The sequence below is a fragment of the Anolis carolinensis genome, chromosome 3, assembly GCF_035594765.1.
Source record: "Anolis carolinensis isolate JA03-04 chromosome 3, rAnoCar3.1.pri, whole genome shotgun sequence".
Taxonomy (NCBI): Eukaryota; Metazoa; Chordata; class Lepidosauria; order Squamata; family Dactyloidae; genus Anolis; species Anolis carolinensis.
The window spans coordinates 185,013,967-185,035,976 of record NC_085843.1 but is presented as its reverse complement, the minus strand read 5'-3'; the positions used below and the strand labels follow the sequence as shown (position 1 = coordinate 185,035,976).

The 22,010-nt window shown below is 44.5% G+C and overlaps 1 protein-coding gene across 25 annotated transcripts in view; it reads right to left on the bottom strand.

The window, feature by feature from the left end:
- camk2g (calcium/calmodulin dependent protein kinase II gamma) overlaps nucleotides 1-22,010 on the bottom strand; it is a 209,604-nt gene that overhangs the window by 45,662 nt on the left and 141,932 nt on the right. For 13 of the 25 annotated variants that reach the window (XM_008114262.3, XM_008114265.3, XM_008114267.3 and 10 more), the window contains exon 13: nucleotides 7,284-7,346. The exons of the other annotated variants lie outside the window; for them this stretch is intronic. In XM_008114262.3, coding sequence (XP_008112469.1) covers nucleotides 7,284-7,346 — 63 coding nt within the window. The remainder of the gene's footprint in view (nucleotides 1-7,283; nucleotides 7,347-22,010) is intronic. 25 annotated transcript variants of the gene reach the window in all.

Genomic DNA, 22,010 nt, shown 5'->3' with positions numbered 1-22,010 from the left:
TAAGAGTTAACAGTGAAAAGAATGGGATAACAGAAAATGCACTTTAAAATTCTGAGCAATCATGATTAACTTGTGAATACAACTGCTAAGGCTGATTCACACAAAATAAATTTTCTTCAAGAGGGTTACCATAAACTTTAGAAACAGTGAATTTAATATGTTCTTTGACATACATAAAGATTACTAAAGCAATCTTGATTAGATACAAGTTCCTGCTTGGTGTATACATGGCAAATAGATACACATATGATTTCCATGCAGGACATTTTTCCTGTGAATAGGCACAGGCATAGCTATTACCTATGAAAGAGTTGAAGGGCACAGATAGCATCTGAATGGGCCAGACACTATACAAATCCAATTTAGCAGTGAGAATCCATGTGGAATAGCTGCCAAGAAAATAGCTGCATGTTATTTTACCAGGGGGCTGTGGCTGGGAGGGGGGGCCAAAGCAAGGCAGCACTGGTGGCTGCAAAATGGGAGAACTCAAAACAGACCATGAGCCAAGTCACCTTGTTTTGAGTGAACAACTAGTTTGCAAAGACACACATACACACATACGGAGTACACATACATAGGCAGAGCATGATAATATATTACATGTGTAACAGAGGACCTCCTTTCCCAACTGCACACATGAGACCCTCTATCCATGCCCAAGGACAACATCTTAGCATAGTCATACACAACAACAAAGCAGATTTTAATTGCAGCTCCTTTGTCTACCAACTCTTTCAATGGACTCAAAAGCAGGGTGTTGTACAATTGTGTGTTGTGGTCAACAGACGGTGCTGAGCTCTTGGTGCTAAATAAACATTTGTTAATGTTTCTTGAACACTGTTCTGTGCTCTAACTTCCATTCCCCCAGCAAGGCCAGCACATTTTTGATATTTTGGTATTAGGGGTGTTCAAGATTGTGAGGATCTGAGAAGATACAATGCTGTTACTTGAGGAAATTTTAATACCATTTGGGGCTACAGTATTTCTGGGTTAAAGTTTGCCTGAAAAATAAAAACGGGCTTGAAGTGTTGTGGGTAGTTTTGCAGGATGCAATGATCAGGCTGCATCTAAGCTACACTTTCCTCAATTAACATAAAGGTGCAAGAGCAGGAACAAGGAGATCCCCTGGTCTGAAATCTCCTTGGTTAATAATAATTTTTTTTAAAAAGGAGACAGTTGCTATGATATCTAGAGAACAAACTTTTTAAGAACAATAAACTCTTTAGCGTTGGGTTTGCCCAGAAGGCACAATATTCTTGTGTTTAAAAGCCCAAGGAACCAAGTTTACCATTTAGGGAGGATCTCCTACATATCCCACACATCACTAAGCTGGGCTTCATGAAGTCTACTGCAAAAGGATTAGTACAACAAGACAAGGAACATCATAATTCAGATGGAAAGCAATGAGAAGCTTTCCTTTGTCCTCGTAACATAATCCTTTGTCCAAATTTAATTGGTGAAGTGGCCACAGGACATAATTACAATCATTATTTGATCCCCAAATGTCTAGGACCATGCAGTGAAGAACAAATTCAAAAACATGGTTCCAAGGCAGCATATGATAAGGAACTTCAATCATATCACAAAATCCCATTGAGGTTGCTCTTTTACCCTCAAAGGAGTTTAACTGTACACTTTAAAGCTTACTTTAAACCCCAACTCCTGCCAATGTTGGACAATCACAGCTATATCATTTCTAACAGAAGGCTGTAAAAACTTGAATGAAGGAGAATCTCCCTGGGGAGAGAGGACGGGCTATAAAAAGTATTATTATTATTATTATTATTATTATTATTATTATTATTATTATTATTATTATTATTATTATTATATCTTGTTCTATTTTGCTCTACTGTTAAACAACACGTACCACCAGAAAATTTAGTGATTTTTTTCATAATTTGAATTCACTGATTTGGGCCTTACTCTTGGGAGCCATAGAAAACACTTCCTTCACATCCTTCCAAATAGAATAATAGAATAATAATAGAGTTGGAAGAGACCACAGGGCCACCTAATCCAACTCTCTGCCATGCAGGAAAAGCACAATCAAAGTACCCCTGACAGATAGCCATCCAGCCTCTGTTTAAAAGCTTCCAAGGAAGGAAGGCCTTCAGATATTTGAGGATGTGGTTATATACATCTCAGAGTTCTTTTCTCAACTAAACATTCCTGCTTCCCTCCATTGTTCTTCAAAAGGTTTATTTCTAGGGAGTTTCCATATCTGCATAACATAATAGCTGCAAAACACAACAAATAAGCACATAACAAATAAATCTGCACAACATAACTTTTCGAGTCCTTAATTCGTACAAGTTATGTGAAAATGAAAAGTACCAAACATGGCTTCACCATTTTTTTAAAAAGGTATTGTTTAAATGATTGCACTTTTACAGGAATTATGATAGAAAGGGGGAAAAGATTAGAATATCTCATCCTCCTTTATAAAACTGCATTATTCAAAGTCTTCATAACAGGGAAGGTATACTGGTTCATGTTTCCAATACATTATGGGAACTTTCCAAGACACTACAGGAAATGTTGGGTCTAAAAGAAAATTTAGGAGAATATGGAGATAATCCACTGGAGTTACTGCCTGTGGCTTTTCACTAAATGAAATTGGTGCTTTCTGCCTAGAACTCACTGTATACATTTCCTTGGCAGTGCACACCAAACACCAAACATCATAGTTACTTGATGAAAACTAGGTGGGAATGTTTTTATGCACATTTTAGAGAGAAGCAGAAACTTCATACAACTATCTATTCATGTATGAGATTAGATAGAAAAGAGATTGCATTATATGGAGTCAATCATACTAGAAACAAAGAATAAGAGGGAGATAGGAAAAGGATAGCTATCTGAGTAATCTTCTAAGTTAAAAAGATGGACTGGGATAATCCTGGTTCCACTAAATCTTATGTCACAAATGTCGTAGATAGCAGAGTCACCACTGAAAATCAATGCCACATGGATACTCATGCAGAAATATTTCACACAGTAAGCTCTGCTGTAAAATGAACAGATTACACACTCTTTGTAGAAATGTCAATTTTTAATTCCATAGAAACAGTTTTTAGGGTCAATTATACCACCCTCAATATACATGAATCTGGTCTTAGCAGGAGCTGAATATAAAGCAAAGAGATAACATGCCACGCCACAAAACAGCACTGACAAACTGAACATACATAGAGCAAGGCTACAAAATTCTGGTCTACGAGTTCTTGTTTGTCTGTAATAGAGAAAAAAATTAAGTAAAATAGGTATAGCAGAGAAATATGATGCTTTTGATTGGAATTCACTTCTGTCCCTTGAAAAGAACAAGGTAAATGTTTAAGAAGTAAAAAACCAAAAGATAAGGAGATTGTCAGTTACACAAAACTTAGTGTCAGTTCTGTGTAACCCTAAAATATGGCTTTTGTAGATGTAAATTACAGCCAAAACAGGGCACTATCTTACCTGTCCAGTAGTCTCCCTTTGGTCATGCCAAGAATTAGGTTTCACCCTCATTCCCAAAGCACAAAAGTGCCAGCCAATTTCTATAACCTTTACAACTACAACAAGGCAGCAGGTATCTTATTTTTCTCAATACTTGAAGAAACAAGACTGACTCAGCTCATAGGAGAAGCAGAGAGAGATTAATAGAAAGTGTGACATACCCCATAGATTAGGAACGGTAGCCAAATATTTCTTCTCCCAAGTGTGAAATTCTTTACAATGTATATTATGGATATAGTTAGTATTAATTTCTGGTGGGGACCACAAAATGGAGAAGTTGTGGTGGAAATGAATCCTACATGTACCGTGAACAGATGCAAGATAGCAAACTACATCCACAAAACCTAGTGATACTAGCCAGAGTTCAATGATTAAAATCTGTTCATATCCTGCCCCTTTCATACACTTATACATAGTTCCAGCATAATCCATTTGCTCTTCCAATAGTGAAGGAAGAAAATATTTTCTGCTCATGTGAAGTGGCTCATGCAGTAAAAGATGATTGGGAAAGACTGTTACAAATTAATTTACAACACAGTCACAAATAAACAGAGGACAGACATCCCAACCAAAGAAAAAATAAAACAAAGATGCATGTTTGCTCAGTGTTTTGACCTGTGTGATATACCGGAAACAAAAAGATTTATATGGAATTCTTCCAGTTGAACACTATACATAGGCACAAGACTCACTGACAAATTACTCAGATGACAACCCTAATTGGACATGATACACAACTTAGCACAAAATGACAGCTGGGACAAAGTCAGGAAGGATGCCTAGAATGATTTATTCCAGGTCAAGAAATGTTGCATCCATGCTCTGCAGATTCCCTGATATGGGACACAACATCAATTTATATCCTTCTCTATTCTACCCTGTATGAAGTTAGGTAAAACTCTGCTTGAGAAGCATGGCTAAGAGATGTATATATAGCCTGTTCACTTTGTTAACTTTCATTATTGCTTAATGTAAATGTATAGGTGGAGATAAACATGAAATAGTGAAGGTATATATTTGAAAAAACCTATAACCATGAAATGCTGGATTTCTAATCTTGAGACCTAAGAGCTTTAGAAATCATTTAAGGGTGTCTTATTTATGTTTTAAATATCTCTAGCAAAGGTGGGAAGTTTTGGCCCTACAGATGATGTTGGGATGTAGACTAGTATTCATAGAAGCTAAAATTGAACACCTAAACAGCTACAGAGTGTCCACCCATTTTCTAGAGCTAACTAATCAGGATGCTCTCATCACTAAAGATGTCTGATATCATCTAATACAAAGTTAAGGAAATCATTGCCAGTATTATTTTGCATTACATTTGCTATGATATTGTTGCTGGGAACAACTGCAACTGCATCTTTGAATACAATGATTTTGAAAGAGGTCAACGTTCTTGAGTTCACAGAAGTATACATTATCTAGAACTGAGAAGCCAACAGGCTCAACGGAAGCCAGAAAATCTCTGTTTTCAGTGTGAAAAGGGGGGCTGTGGGGATTTTAGTTGTAAAAAGTAACCTTTAGTATATAGTAGCATATATTTCACAAGTGGTTTTTTAGGTCTGAAGAATCCCTATCCCCAACTTAACTGAGGGGACATTATTATTCTGTGGTTTTTATATAAACAACAGGAAACAGGAAAAACAGAATTTGCCAGTGTCAAGGCAATTCAAGAGGGAAATCCAATTATAAAGAAAACCAGGAGGATGATAAACTAATATTCCTGTTTTCCACTCATTTACTTGTCTGATCCATAAGTATTCTTTATAGTTTTACCCATATCAATATAAGAATAGGCTGGGGAAGGGAGCTACTCTTTATATAAAAGTGCATATAAGTGCACAAATCAAGGGAAGAAAACAATTATAACCACGTCCAACCCTCACGTGCTTCAAATCATTTTACTTCACTCAGATTGGAAGATTTTTTTTTGGAAATAATAGAGCTTAGTGAGGCAGATTTTTCATCTCTATAAGGAACAGGACTCTTTCCGTGTGATACAATTCTTTTTCAGATACAGAAAGTTTGGGGGCAATCATCGTTTCTACTGAGTATTACAATTGTTCCTACATAGCTTTCTCCTCCCGTTAGAATTTTCTTAAGAGTAAGAGCCTAGTCATCACGGTCACAAAGTAAATTCTGATAAACAATTTGGCAGTCATTTTTACCAGACATAAGTCCTGGCTGCTTTTCTGTAGTGTATGATATTTAATCAACCATCATTTACAAAGGCCTGACTCCTCTCAGTCTGTTGTAGGAACAATGGGTTACAGAAACCCAAAATCTGTGGTAATCCATATATATTGCATGGAACACCACATCCAGTCTACCCTGAAATAAACATGCAAATTAAAACAAACCAATGGGGGCCTGCAAGGATTTTGTGATGGGATCAGGGGAAGAGAGGCAATGTAACCAGAGGGTGACTATTTTCCCTCTTCCCTTTACGGCCAATTCTTTGCTAAAGAGGCAAAGAAATCTTGGGGAAGATAGCAGCATGCTGCAAGAGCTCTGGGAAAGTGCTGGCAGGCATCTATACAGTCTAGTCACATGGCAAGCCCCATGAAGCTGGTGGGGGAACCCCAGGGAGACTGACACCTCAAGAGCATGAGGGTTGGATGCTGGGCTCACTTCACCTGTCTCTGGGCTCCAAAATAGCTGAAACTCAGGCAGATAAGCAAATATGGTCCTCCAGATGTTTTGCATAGCCAGTAGGAAGTTGCTGTGTGAAAATATCTGGAGGGTCACAGCTGCCCATCTCGATCCTTTTAATCTTGTTCCTTGCCCTATAGCACCTGAGCCCACACAATCCACAAAGCTGAAGTATAACCATTCAAAGCCAGAATGTTGCAAAAGCATATTTTGGCTCTTCTACTTTTAAAATTAACTTCTATGTTACTTAAAGCAGGTGTTTAAATGAAAACCCTAGAGAGGCCAGGATAGCCCCATCCCTGCTTGCATTTTAAAGGCAGGTGAAAACATACATCTGCCATAAGGCATTTAGTGCATGTTAAGGATAGGCTGCTGGGGATACTGTGAGTGGGATTTTGGAGGGTTGTACGGTTTTTAATTGTGATTTTAATTGTATTGCATTTTAATTGCATTTTTATTTTTATGCTTAATAAATGATTTTATTGTTTTTAATTTTATATTCATATGTATAGGCATTTAGTTTTTAAAAAATTTGCATTGCACTGTATCGTGTTTGCTGTTAGCCACTTTGAAGTCCTATGTCACGAGAAAAGTGGGATAAAAATAAACAACATAAATAAGTAAAATATATGGGGAAATGGTTAGCTGATTGTGTGTATTCCTTTAACAATATGGTGGGTTGGTTCCTCAGAATCAGGCTTGGTATAAGATAGTGTTTCATTCTAGTCTTGCCCGGACAGTTTATTAGCATGTTGATAGTTCTACTCTAATACACTGGCTATAACAGTTGCACTCACCTTATGAAACCCCTTCAAACAGCAGGCAATGACACCTCAAACTACACCAATCCCTGTCTCCAAATCTCATGTGCCGATTCACTGCAGGACTGGGTTAAGCACCCAACATGCATACTTTGTTAGTAGACTCAAAATTCATGTGGTTATAGCTCTTGGTTAGATGGAGACCTCAGTGCATGCCCATTTTCTCAGCCAGCAAGCATGGATGGCATCTCACTGGGTGCACAAACACTGGCATGCTGGTTTATATCAGCAGTGGAATTGGTGAAGGGTGGGCAGGTGGGTGGTTCTAGGTTCAGGCACTCAGGAGATACAACTCATGCCACATACCTTGCTCAGCCAGGCCGGCAGCACTCATGGCGGCCGAAGCAGGGGCGGAGCTCTGCCTGCCAACTGATTGGACACAATCATTCAGTGGGAGGAGCCATAATAAAGCAATAAAGGCCCAACAGCAACAAGAGAGCAAGGTGCAAGTCAATTAGTTTTAAAAAGAAAAGTGGGAAGAAAGAAAGGATTGAAGGGGGAAACACAGTATTGCAAAAAAAAAAGTAATCTATTCCCCTTAAACAGGTAGAAAAAAACTACAGAAACCAGCACAGAGGGTTGGACATCAGGAACAGAGTTCAGAAAGCTGTAAGATTTAGCTGTAAATAACGTTCATGAAACAAGTTCTCAAATATAGTGTCTTAGGTCAGAAGAACCAGAGAAGAAGATATGCTAATCTTCATATTTAACAGCAAAGAGGCAGTAGCATAGTACTAGGGATGAAGGATCTGAAGAATGCTACATATCTGCATCTTGTGTAGCAATATCCTGTATTATGATATATCAAAATATGAGAGAAATAAAAATATACATGAATTAACGTGAGCGATAGAGTACTAGATTCGGGTTTGTGGTTGCAACAGCATTTTCAGCTACTATGTGAAAACACATGTTCAATAACAAAAACTATGATCAGTAACATGAAAATAAATCATCAATTTAACATAGAAAACACAAAATGTTGACATGTTTTGAAGCTACAGTTTATTAATATCTTCTAAACTAGTTTTCCTTACAACTCTCTAGTAGAAAAATAAAGTTTGGCTCAACATGCAAGATTCTCGAATAGTCCCTTTCGGTTCCAAAATATACAGGGAAGAGCCATATGCCTTCTGTTCAAAGAATTCTAAAACTCAAGTTACTAAATTTTGTCATCATCAAATATGGGATGGCTTACTCAGCTATAAAACAAACGTGAACAAAATGTGAACACAAAACATTTACATTTTATCTTTCTGACAAACATTCTATAGGAAAATAAAGTTCAGAAGTTGTTAACTATTCAGAGGATTTTAAACAAAATAAAGAAGGAAAAGCATAATTCTATCTCCACTCAGAAATGTGGTCAAATTAGCTATTTGGGCATCTTGGTGGGTCAGCAGAAACTGTCAATGTCCACCTAAAAAGAAGACAAGATAGAAAAACATGCCTGACATTTGAGATAGAATTTCAAGGTGATGGGAAGCACAGAACAGGCTGCTCAGAAGTAGGAGGGAACCTGTGGAATGTCTTATTATACATACACACCAAATTTTTACAAGAGTGAAGCTAATTATGGCACACCAGGCATGCCAAGTTACAAGCCGGTTCATCTCTCTCGGATGTGTAAATAAATGCAGAAAATGGAAAGTTACATGGAAGATTGTTATGTCAACATAAGACATTTCGCTCATCAAAGTTACTTGGGATTTTATGGGTGTCATAGCTTGTATTTGGTGGTTTGAAGTCTAATCCAATGGCTGAACCATATAAGTGTGCTCTAAATCCCATAGTCTTTGATTTATTGAGAGTGGACACCAGCCATGCTCCCAATGGCTCAGCTCCTGAGTCTTTGGTATGCAGCATTCAGGCCTTACATACCAAATGTTAGGGCTCGCTTGCTGGGATCATGGTGGTGTGGTGCCAGTCTTCTTCTTTCTCTCCAGCCAGCAAGGCAGAGCAGCCTCAAATTGTTCCTCACATGCCATTCACCACACATCCCCTAAGCCTTAAGAGATGAGAGCCAGGAAGCCAGACATACAACAGACTGAGCTCTATTTAAGGCTGTTTCGTATGTCATATCAAATACTTTGGGGTTAGTCTAATGTGGGTGCACCTGGCGCTCACTTTTCCTTCCCACTGTTTAGTGAAAAGAACAACTACAAGTCATGCTCACAACAAACTGACCCTAAAGAATTTGGTAGGCAGCAAAATGGATTAACACGTGGATCCATCTGTTCTGCTCTCATCTTTGTAGGAAACTGAGGTCTCTAATCTCTATTCTTACAGGATCCCAGAACTCCTTTGAGGGGTTTTCTTTCCACGTGACTTTATATAGGTCTGCCTCAAATTTGCACCAGTCTCTTGAGTTGGTCCAGCAACAGGGAATACTGTCCCACACTGATATTTGAAAAACCTGGCACCCCCTAAAGGGACTTTATATACATTATCACAGTAACTCTTACAGTAACTCTTACAAAAGGAATATAAAGGCTGGCAACCTTGAGTGTAAACAGAAGGCTGTGGAACAATGCCTAAGGCCATCTTGATAAGTTTACTGATGAATTAAAAATTGGAATAAGGGCCTTGCTGCACATCGCTTACATTCTGAGTCACTATTTTCTCATCATGCCTTCTTGAAAAAGAGGGAGCAAAAGAAATGCATGTACGAGTTTCAGACAATGGACAGAGTGTCTTTCCAATCCTACTATCTTCATCTTTCTCCCTCCAATCTTGCATATTGAAAATGTTACCAACTGTTTTTACGAACTGGCCCAGAAATTACAAACAATATAAATAAAAGATCATGGCATACTCTCTCAAACACACATACGTACACACAGAAATTCAGTGCAACATCTTTACATTGGGGAATGGTTTGTGTTTGCAGGTTCATCTGTTGGAAGACTGCAAATATAAAAACCAGATTTGTTCAATAAACCTGAGAACTGATTTGAGGGGTGGGGTAATCCATGTCTCTCACTGACTGTGGGAACATCTCAATAACCTCCAGTACATGCTGCAGCAATTTCACCACGTTGGTAGTAGGACAAGGAATACAACCCATATTTCCTTTGAATGAGATTTCAAATAATCACTAGAGGTGGCATCTCCAGCCCCACAATATCAACATAAACACACTTTTTAGTGTAGTTATCAGTTGAATATTTGGACTAACTAGATTAAAGAACTGTGACAGGAGAGTAAACAGTATGCATGGGTGCGTAGAGGACAAAACGGAACAGTGGCCTTATTAAAAGATTTAAAGATATGCTAGGAAGCACTGGTCCTTGATTCAGAAATCATGTGGCCAACTCTAATTGATTGAATAATTATGTGATTTAATTACAGTGCCCATAAATATCAAGTGGCTAGAATCTCATTCTCACAAACCACTTTGTAAATAGTGTTAACATTTCTGGTCAAGAAGAGATACACCCATACGTCTCTATGCAGAAAAACATAATACATTTATATGGGACATTCATTTCTCCCCAGCTGCCTTTTCTCTTTCTCAAATTCCTCTTTTGCGCTAGATTTCTAATCCTAAACCTTCAGTTCAGCATTATTCTGAACTCAGGTGTGTAAATACTGCTAGGAGTCACTACCAATCACATCTACCTGGAAATATTTATACCTTGTAAGCATTTGCAAACATGGTTGTCACATTCACACTTCTTACTGTCATAGAATCATAAGACTTGGAAAAGATCACAAGGGCCATCCAATTCAACTCTCTGCCATGCAGGAACACAAAATCAAAGCACTTCTGTCAGATGGCTCTCATGCCTCTGCTTTAAAATCTCCAGAAAAAGAGACTCCACCACATTCTGAGCCAGCATAGTCCACTGTCAAACAGTTCTTATTTTATATGCACTCATAAAAAATTGTGGGCTTGGGACCTCGCAGATCTTGCGTGCTTAGAACAGTTTACACATTTTACATTTGTGGATAAAACTGTATTATAGATATCTAGTTTGCTTGAAGAAGCTTCTTATTTTCTTTGATCAAATTGTGATGCAAAGGAATGGAAGGATGGAGAAATTTGTGAAAGGGGGCATTTTATACGTTTCCTGGCCTGAAGAAATATTGATGGCTGAAGAGAAATGTCAAAGGATGGGGAATTGCAATTAAAGGCATTTGGTCTAGGCATCAATCAAATTTGCTCTACCACAGCAACAATTCTGGATTCAAATAGTAAGGCCTAACCAATTAGGGAACACATATTTCTTGGGTGCTTAGAAGAAGCAAGTTTAGATTATTTTTACAGTTTCAAATGTTTCCCAGCTTTCCATTCTACTGAGATAGGTTTCTTTCTTACTTTTTCTAACTTTAGTTTAGAAAATATTTATTCAAAAATAAATTTCCATTTTGAACTTTTTCTGATTTTAACTATAGCCACCTGGAGATTCACCAGTTCTGCACTGGAAATCTAGCTTTGTATTTTTTAAAACAGATTTTAAATGTTTTAGGCTAGCTATTTTAAAACTTGTATACTAAAATGCAAAACAGTCAAACATCTGGGAATTTAGAATGCACAAGTTATCTGAGAAAGTATCAAAAGACCATGTCTGAATGTCTTATTCAGATTTCTTCTATTCCATTTTCTTCTTCATTGTCTATGTTGTTTTGAAATGTTCATTTATTCCCATACCCTGTTTGCTACTTATTATTTGAATATGTCTCACTTTTTTTAATACAACTAGATTTTAACATTATTGCCCACAGATTCTCCACCTCAAATTTGGTCAAACAGTATATATGAAAAACTATGTAGTCAGCTTTAGATATAGCCATCCCCAGAGTACCAAAACAAATTCTTTTAAAAACGTGATAGTATTTATTGTTGCTTCCTGCCCTGGTAAAGCACCAGACAGATGCAAATCCTGAATAAAACAAGATAATTTCACATCGTCCTAAAAGAAATTTCATGTATGAACCATCTGTACAAGAGAACCTGGTGAAAAGGTTTTGCATTACATTTCAATCCTGCTCTCTCTCAACAGTAACTATAAATAAACATTAATGGGCAAGGAAACATTTCAATGGACAAGAAAACTTCCAATCATACAGGAAAAAAGTGTTTGCCTATTCTTTCCAAAGCGATTCTATGGTACAGCTTTTAGGTTGTCCTAAGCAGGACAAGGGAGTTCAAAATTGCAACATTAACAACCCAATCATATGAAGATGAGGAGGGAATATTCCTTGAGGAGGGAATATTTGGACAGCCAAATTCTGTATATAAGGAAACAACCATGTTGATTGTTATAAACAGGAGTCACATGCCTTTACTATAAATCCCCATTCATTGAGGTAATGGGGCAATCAGCTGGCATCTTGGAGAACACCTTCTCTTGGCCACAACCAGAGTCAGGCTGTTTGGATACTAGGAGGAGGAACTGCCCATTGTCCCAGAGGATCAACTGCTCTCCATGGCGGGCCAGAGTAGTGACTCTTCCCCCACAGGTTTTTCCACCACAAAAATCTAGATGTCATTATTATAATGAAAAGGACAGGTTGCTTACCTGTAACCGTGTTTCTTCGAGTGTACTCTGTGAATTCACACTAATGGAGAGACTGTGCCTGCGCAGGTTCCAACGGAAACTCTTCCCAAGCTAAAGTTTAAATTTTGGCGGTAGCCACGCCCCCCGTCCCCAGAGGGCATATAAGGCGGCCCTGGGCGCTCGCTCTCCAGTTCCTGCGCTGCCAAGGCAACGAGAAAGGAAGAGGGTTTGCCAGAGGGGAAGGAAGGGTGGGCTTGTGTGAATTCACAGAGTACACTCGAAGAAACACGGTTACAGGTAAGCAACCTGTCCTTTTTCTTCGTGTACTCTGTGAATGCACACTAATGGAGACTAGCACGCTTAGGTCCCGGATGGTGGGACAAGGCAAACCTTAATCACAAGTTGATGTCCAAACACATCTTTATTAAACATAAATAACATGGTCCGAAGGACCCGTATAGTAACACAAGCATCATGCCAAGAGAGGAACTTGGTAGGACACCAATAAACAATTTCAAACATGAGGAAAAAATAAGTACTGTGCATTATCTCCGAAGGGGAGAGAGGAGAAGTACATAAGGCACAATGGTTCAAGAAAAACAGTGCAAATTAGGACATAGATATGGCATAACGAGATGGCCAAACACGGGGACATCTGATAAGAAAGAACCATGAGGAGGGACCCTCCAGGGGGCCGAGTGGTAGGTAAGTATCGAGGATAAAATCCTCAGGACAAACAGGAGGACAAAACCGATCTAGCAAAGGCTGAGTCTTTTAAGGCTTTTTGGTCTATTCTATAGTGAGAGACAAACGTAAGGGGGTTAGACCAGATCGCCGCCTTACAAATAGAGTCCAGCGGGATGCCCCTCAAGAAGGCAGTTGATGTGGAAAGACCTCTCGTCGAACGCGGGCGAACGGACGGGGGAGGTGGACGTTTAGCCAGTTCGTAGGCAAGTTCAATGGCCTGAGCAATCCAGTGAGATAACCTTTGCGAAGAAATAGGATTACCCAGCTTATCTGGGGCATGGGCTATAAAGAGTCTCTGAGTCTTACGAATGTCCTTGGTGCGGTCCCGATAGAAGAGAAGAGCCCTACGTACGTCGAGGAGATGCAGCCTCCGTTCCAGAGGAGACGAGGGGTTCGGAAAGAAAGCGGGGAGGACAATGTCCTGGTTAAGGTGAAAGGCCGAGACCACTTTGGGGAGGAAGGTGATGTCCGGGCGGAGAACGGCTCGGTCATGATGAAAGCGAAGATAAGGTTCATCAACCCTAAGGGCCGCCAGCTCCGAGGGTCTGCGAGCCGAAGTTATGGCCACCAGGAAAGCTACTTTCCAAGAAAGTAGGCGCAGGTCGGTAGATGCTAGAGGCTCGAAAGGAGAGGAAGTTAGCTGGGAGAGCACGAGCTCGAGGTTCCAGCCCGGCGTAGGTGGCTGGGAGGGCGGACGGATGTTGTTGTACCCCTTTAAGAAGGTTTTCACAAGATGGTCAGAGAATAAAGACGGTCTACCATGTTGCTGGAAACACCAGGAAAGAGCAGCCAGATAAGACTTCATAGAGGAAAGCGAAAGCTTCTGATCTGCAAGGGTCATAAGAAAGTCCAACACTATCGGTACCGAGGTCGGAAAAACGGCGATGTCCCGAGACCGGAGAAAGGCACAGAAGCGGGAGATTTTATAAGTGTATGACCTGGTTGTAGCCGGTTTGTGGGCCGCCCGGAGGATCTCCTGCAGGTTTTGCGGGAGGGAGGTTAGGCGAGAATTCTCCATGCAGTGAGATGTAGAGAGGGAAGATCCGGGTGCAGGATCTGGCCGTTTTCTCTGGATAAGAGGTGTGGTAGAAGAGGTAGAATGAGAAAGTTCATTTTGGAGAGGTGGAGAAGAGCCGGATACCAAGGCTGTCGAGGCCAAGCTGGTGCTATCAGGATCGCCGACATCGAAATCGACCGGAGTCTCTGGAGGACCCTCGGTATCAGGGGGAACGGCGGAAAGAGGTAGATCGGTTCTGACGACCAGTCCAGAAGGAAAGCGTCTCCCAGACAGCCCGGAAAGGAGGCCGGAGGAAGTCTCGCGCCGTATCGAGGTAGTTGCGCGTTCTGGGGAGAGGCAAAGAGGTCCAGAGTGGGGAATCCCCACTTTCGGAAGAGAGAGAGAAGAGTCTCGGGATCGAGCATCCACTCGTGGGAGGAACTCGTCATCCTGCTGAGGGCGTCCGCCAAGTCGTTTTGGATCCCGGGAAGATGGACTGCCAGGATCTGTACGTTGCAGCTTATGCACCAGGACCACAGCTGAGAGGAAAGGAGCATCAGCTTCCTCGAACCCGTGCCACCCTGTTTGTTGATGTAGAAGACTGCCACTGTGTTGTCTGATTGAACGAGGACAGACTTCTGGGAGATCAGGCGGGAGAAGGCTTTCAGAGCTTTGAGGATGGCGAGAAGTTCGAGAAAGTTTATGTGATTGGTCCTTTCGGAGTGAGACCAAAGACCTTGTATGGTGAGACTGCGCAGGTGGGCTCTCCATCCGTAATTGGAGGAGTCCGTGGTTACGGTGACCGAAGGAGAAGGCTGGTGAAACGGGAGGCCCTTGCAAACGTTGGAGAGGGACTTCCACCAGCGAAGCGACCGACGAACATGGAGCGGGATGGAGAGAATGGTTTGGTTTGAAGACGTCTATAAACCAACGCTGCAGGGTGCGAAGATGGAGCCTGGCAAACGGGGTCGTGAGATCTGTGGAGGCCATGTGGCCCAGGAGTACTTGGATGGACCGGGCTCGAACTCTCCGGTTGGTTTCGCAAAGGGAGACTTGATGCCGAAGGGCGAGAAACCTGTCGAGCGGGAGGGAGACAGTTTGAGAGAGTGAGTTGAACAGGGCGCCGATGAAGCGGATCTTGTTCGACGGAATAAGGTGAGATTTGTCGAGATTTAACTGGAGACCGAGAGAGTCGAGAAGAGTGAGGGTAACGTTGACGTGACGACGGAGGAGGACAGGGTTGGGCCCGACCAGAAGCCAATCGTCCAGATATGGAAAAACTGTGATCCCTTGGAGTCTGAGGTAGGCAGCCACGACAGCGACGACTTTGGTGAAAACCCTTGGGGCTGTGACGAGGCCGAAGGGTAAAACGGTGAACTGGTAGGTCTGGTCGAGGACTTTGAAGCAAAGGAAGCGCCTGTGGCTTTTTCGAATCGCCACGTGGAAATAAGCGTCTCGTAAATCTATGGAGACGAAGTAGTCTCCGCGCTGAAGCATGGGGAGAATGGAAGCGATGGATACCATTCTGAATTTTGTAGGGCGTATGAACGTATTGAGCACGCGCAAGTCCAAAATGGGGCGGAGCCCCCCTCCCCTCTTCGGGACCGTGAAGTACCTGGAGAAGAGGTTTTGAGGGTCCAGTAATAATAATAATAATAAAACTTTATTTATACCCCGCCACCATCTCCCCAATGGGGACTCGGGGCGGCTTACATGGGGCCATGCCCGGGAAAAATACAATATAACACAATATAAAAACAACATATCATAATACAATTACAACAATACAATAAAGAATCATATACAGTACAACACAAAATCCAAAGAGCAGTATAACAGGGCAGGCCGCACTGACACTCAGTTAAAACTCGGGGTGAGAAAAGGATAAGAAAAAGGATAAGAATAAAACCACAGGGAACTAGGAAAAGATAGCAGACAGTCTAGAGGATAAATAATGGGGGCGTAACAAAAGCATGTAACAGTTACTCTCCGAAAGCACATCGGAAGAGCCATGTTTTTAGATCTTTCCTAAAGTCTGAAAGAGTGGGGGCTTGCCTGATTTCAATGGGCAATGAGTTCCATAAACGGGGGGCCACAGCAGAAAAGGCCCTCTCCCTAGTTCCTACAAGGCGGGTCTGGGATAAAGGCAGTGGCGACAGGAGGGCCTCCCCTGACGATCGCAGAGATCGGGCAGGTTTATGGTAGGAGATACGGTCACGAAGGTAGGTGGGTCCCAAACCGTTTAGGGCTTTATATATGATGGTCTGCACCTTGAATTGGGATCGGAAAATGAACGGAAGCCAGTGGAGCTCCTTAAACAGGGGAGTAGATCTCTCCCTGTAATTCGCCCCAGTTATTAATCTGGCAGCCGAGCGTTGGACCAGTTGTAATTTCCGAGCCGTCTTCAAGGGAAGCCCCACGTAGAGCGCATTACAGTAGTCCAGTCTAGAGGTAACTAGGGCATGGACCACCGTGGTCAAGTCAGACTTCACGAGGTATGGTCGCAGTTGGCGCACAAGTTTGAGTTGTGCGAAAGCCCTCCCGGCCACCGCCGACACCTGCGCTTCAAGCGTCAACGCTGAATCCAGGAGGACCCCCAAACTGCGGACCTGTGATTTCAGGGGGAGTGCAACCCCGTCCAGCACAGGTTGCCACCCAATACCCCGATCTGACGAGCGACTGACCAGGAGGGCCTCTGTCTTGTCAGGATTGATCCTCAGCTTGTTCCTCCTCATCCAGTCCGCCACAGCGGCCAGGCACTGGTTCAGCATCCGAGGGGCTTCCTTGGAGTTAGATGGAAATGAGTAGTGGATTTGTGTGTCATCTGCGTAGAGATGGCAACACCCTCCAAAACTCCGGATGACCTCTCCCAGTGGTTTCATGTAGATGTTAAATAGCATGGGGGATAGAATAGACCCTTGCGGGACCCCACAGGTCAATGGCCAGGGGTCCGAGCAGGTATCCCCCAGCTTCACCATCTGGGAACGGCCCTCCAGGAAGGACCGAAGCCACAGCAGAACTGTGCCACCGAGTCCCATCCCGGCGAGCCTCCCCAGAAGGATACCATGGTCGATGGTATCGAAAGCCGCTGAGATGTCCAAGAGAACCAGCAGGGTCACACTCCCCCTGTCCAGCTCCCTGCGGAGGTCATCCACCAGGGCGACCAAAGCCGTCTCGGTGCTGTGCCCAGGCCTGAAGCCAGACTGCGAGCGGTCCAGAAAATCGGTGTCATCGAGGAACTCCTGGAGCTGCGTAGCAACCACCCGCTCCAGAACCTTGCCCAGAAATGGGAGGTTGGAAATTGGCCTGTAGTTGTTACATACAGATGGGTCTAACGAGGTCTTTTTTAATAATGGTTTTACTACCGCCTGCTTAAAGCAGGATGGAACTGACCCTTGAACCAGGGAGGCATTTATAATAGCCACAAACCAATCCAACAACCCATCTTTGGCCAGCTTCACCAGCCAAGAAGGACAAGGATCCAGAGCGCAGGTGGTCGCCCTCACAGACCCAAGAATCCCCTCCACGTCATCAGGAAGAACAAGCCGGAAAGAATCCCATAAGATCGCACAGACAGGTACCTCGGTTACCTCCGCTGGGACCACAGTTAAGCTGGAGTCCAACTCACGGCGTATCTGAGCAACTTTGCCTGCAAAATGGTGCGCGAAATCGCTGCACCGAGTTGCCAAGTCATCAGGAAACCCCTGGGCCTCAGGAGGCCGCAGGAGCTCCCCAACAACTCGGAACAACTCCGATGGCCTGTTGGCTGCAGACGCTATGCGGGCAGTCGTGAAATCTTTCCTGGCTGCTCGCAGAGCCACGGAGTAAGCCTTAATAGCGGCTTTAGCCCGTGCTTGGTCGGACACGTCCTGAGATTTCCTCCAGATGCACTCTAGTCCCCTCCTCCTACGTTTCATCACAGCCAGCTCCTCGGTGAACCAAGGAGTCGACGCGATTCTACGCAGTGAGAGGGGACGTTCGGGAGCGATCGTGTCCAATGCCCTTGATAGCTCACTGTTATAGCGATCAGCCAGGACATCGACAGGATCGCCAGTCTCCAGGACAGGAAGATCCCCAAGAGACCTCAGAAGTCCATCCGGATCCATCAGTCTCCTGGGGCGGACCATCTTAATGGGTCCACCACCCCTGCGGAGGTTAGAAGGCACGGCGATACTTAAACAGATCAGATGATGGTCAGACCATGACAATGGAAGAATGTTTTGCTCTTCCACTCTGACTGTCCCACCGTCCACAATAAAAACAAGGTCCAAGGTGTGTCCTGCCTGATGTGTGGGCCCAGATATAACTTGAGACAGCACCATGGTTGTCATGGCAACCATGAAATCCTGAGCTGCTCCTGTCAATGTGGTCTCAGCATGAATGTTAAAGTCTCCCAAAACTATCAGTTGTTGGGAGACAAGGGCCACATTGGAGACCACTTCTGCTAGCTCGGACAGAGAGACTGCTGGGTCGCGGGGTGGACGGTACACCAACAGAATCCCCAAGCTGTCTCGGGCTCCCACCCTCAGGAAAACACACTCGAACCTCGGGGATTGCGGAACGGCGCATCTGATCAGGGCGATGGACTGCCGAAAGATCACCGCAACTCCTCCTCCCCGCCCCCCAACCCTGGCCTGTTGATGCACCCCGAAACCTGGAGGACACAGCTGGGTGAGATTCACACCTCCCAGCTCATCCAGCCACGTCTCGGTGATGCATGCCAGATCCGCCTCCTCATCCAGGATCAAATCCTGGATGACAGCTGTTTTACCATTGACGGATCTGGCGTTTAGAAGCAGGACCTTAAGGTTGGGGGGTCTGTCCTGAAGACTACCACACCTAAACCTCTCCAGGGTCGCAAAAACTCTGTTGCGCTTCTCCCTGGGTTGATAGTGACCGTGCTTTCTCCTCCCCCATATCACCTCAATGGGGCCACCTCCATGAGAGCCCTCTTCCCCCTGATGGAAGAACTGGGTGGAGTTGCCAATTACCGGGACTAGTCAGCTGTCCTGGAAAGGAAAGCCTCCAAAGGTACTTGTTTTTTTTAAAAAGGAGCTTCTCTCCACTGATGGGAGAGAGGGGACAGTTGATTTGGCATCATCATGAATAGGAAGGTGACTAAGCAAGAGTGGGGTCTTGTTGTGGGCCTGGGAGGTAGAACAAGTCTGACCTAGAGTTGGGGAATCTTGAATATCAATGCTCAGCCCGATGTCGAGGGGGCGAATCAGTGGGTCTACTAGAACCCTCCTGAGAGTGATGCCCCATTGTTGCAGTTTGGGCCCGCACAAAAACAATTTTTCCCTTAATATTTTATCTTCCAAGCCAATGATAAGAGATAAGGAGCGGTTCCAGGATTGATACTCTCTACAAAGCCAGTCGATAGTCTTGATCTTTACCTCCGACCAGCTTATGGATAAAATTTGTGCAAGGGATATCTGGACTGCTCGCTTAGAAGTCCACCTGCCTCTGTTCAATAATGAGTCTGAAACTTCCACTGCAACCTTATTTGTACTGATGGAGAAGGCCGAATAGCCCCTTTGGCGAGGAGGGTGTCGATTTCCGCGAGAATTTCCTGAGAAGGGTTGGATAAAAGGATTTGCCCTGTGGGCGGGAGCTCTTCGAACTCTAAGGCATAACCGTCTCGAACAATTCGGAGAACCCAGGCATCCGAAGTAATAGACTCCCACTGATGGAAGAAAGGAGCCAGGCGATCTGAAAAGAGGCCGTGAGGTTGATGTAGCAGAGGGGAGTGCTGCGGAGGAGTGGTTCTTGCATCGATACCGGAGGTAGAGACCCGACAAGGAGAAATGGCGTCAGGAGCGCCGATGAGGCTGGCCGGAGGTAGGAGTAGTACGGCCGCGCTGCTTCTGAGGATGAGCAGGCCGACGAGGTTGTTGGCGGTTCTGGTTATTTGAAACCGAGGGACGCCTGAAGGGCTGGTGACGGTAAGAAGGAGGCGGAAATCGGCGAAAGCGTTGAGGAAACCATTTGGTACGGTGAGTTTGAGGCTGGTCTCCACATTTGGTAGCTAGGACCTTAAAATCATGGTTAGTTTTGAGTTTATCGTCGGTGCCGGAATTAAAGAGACCCAAGGCGTCGAACGGAAGGTCTTCAATAACTTGTCTGGAAGAAGAAGACAGGCCCGACGATCTCAGCCAGGCGTGACGGCGGATGGCAATGGCGTGGGCGATCATCTTACCAGCCGTGTCGCCTGTATGTTTTGCCATCTGAATTTGATGATGGGCTAGGGAGTCAGCCTCTTGCTGAAGGGTAGACAGTACCGAACGGTCCTCGTCAGACAACTTTGAGAAGAAGGGTTGAGCTTTCTCCCAAAGGATTTGCTGGTATGCACCCATACAGGCCCCATAGTTCGCCATTCTGCAAAGTAGAAGGGCCCCAGAATAGAGCTTTCGGCCCACCGCGTCAAACCTTTTGCCCTCTCTATCCGCAGGAGTATTAGACTCACGACCGGAGGTCTGTGAAGCTTTAACGACCATAGAATTCGGGTCGGGATGGTGTTTTAGCCACTCTAAAGCATCGTCATCGGTGCGGTACCAGGATTCGAGCCTTTTTGAGGTAGGAGGGATCGAGGAGGGAGTTTTCCAGGATGCCTGGATGACGTCCAGAAGGTAAGGTAAGAACGGAAGCAGCGTGGCCGGGGGGGCTTGGGCTTGGACCCGCTTGAAAACCGGATCAGACACCGCCTTAGAAGTTTGTTTGATCTCCAGACCTAGAGCATCAGCCATTCTCACCATTTGGTCCGAAAAGGCCCGAATATTGTCCGTGAGTGAGGGAGGATCCACCTCGTATGCATCGTGAGGAGGAGAGAGGTCGAGGCCGAGAGACACCACCGAGGCTGAGAGAGCGGAGTCAGGGCGATCGATATCGATCTCATCATCCTCAGCCCCATGGGGGGACTGAGGGGGAGATGAAAGCACAGTCTCTGGGGGAGGCAAGGCCTCAAGAGCAGGAGCCATCTGAGCCCGAGTTTCTTTGGAGGCCGAAGCTTGGGCAGCTCGAGCCAAGCGGGTGGTTTGTCTACCCCGTTCCGGTGTCGAGGTCGGGGGAAAACGCTGCTGGCGTGATGGATGATGCACGGCAGCAGGTCGAGGCGACGGCACCCTGACCACTGTTTGGGTGGAGTGGTGGGGTGAATCCTGAAGTTCGCCATCAGACAGAACTCGAGGAGAGGGTTGACGAGGCCGCTGTGCAGGAGCGATCGGAGAGGATCTCCTAGAAGAAGTCGCCGAAGAAGAAGGGACGTCTCTTTTAGAAGAGGCAGAAGAAGAGGAGCGTTGGGTCGCTCTCTTTTTAGCAAGCGGCTGTTTAGAAGAAACCCTCAGAGATTTTCCCGGCGTCGGAGGGACCATTGCCGAATCGGACTGGGTCCGACGAGCTTCCTCGTGGGCTCTCTTAAAGGCGATTTTCATCGCGGAGGTTGATGGAGGAGACCCAAGGTGGGATCGAACCGAAGACACGGAGGCCACCGAGCTCGACGTCGAGGAGGGGCCAAGTCTGCCAGAACGAGTCGACATGGTGACCGTGGTGAGCGTGCACGGCGGTTTGACGGGCTTAGCTGTTTTGGAGGCCCTAGACGCCCTCGACGAAACTGAAGAGGCCTTAGCAGCCGGTGCCGACATCGGTCTCAGGTTCGGCGTCGACGACGTGCCCGATGTCGACGGAGTAGGCTCAGGGGCGAGCGACTTCTCGTAGAGCGCTGCTCTGAGTCTCGCGGCTCTATTTTTCCTTGCTTGAGCCGTTAGGGCTAGGCAAAAACGGCAGGTA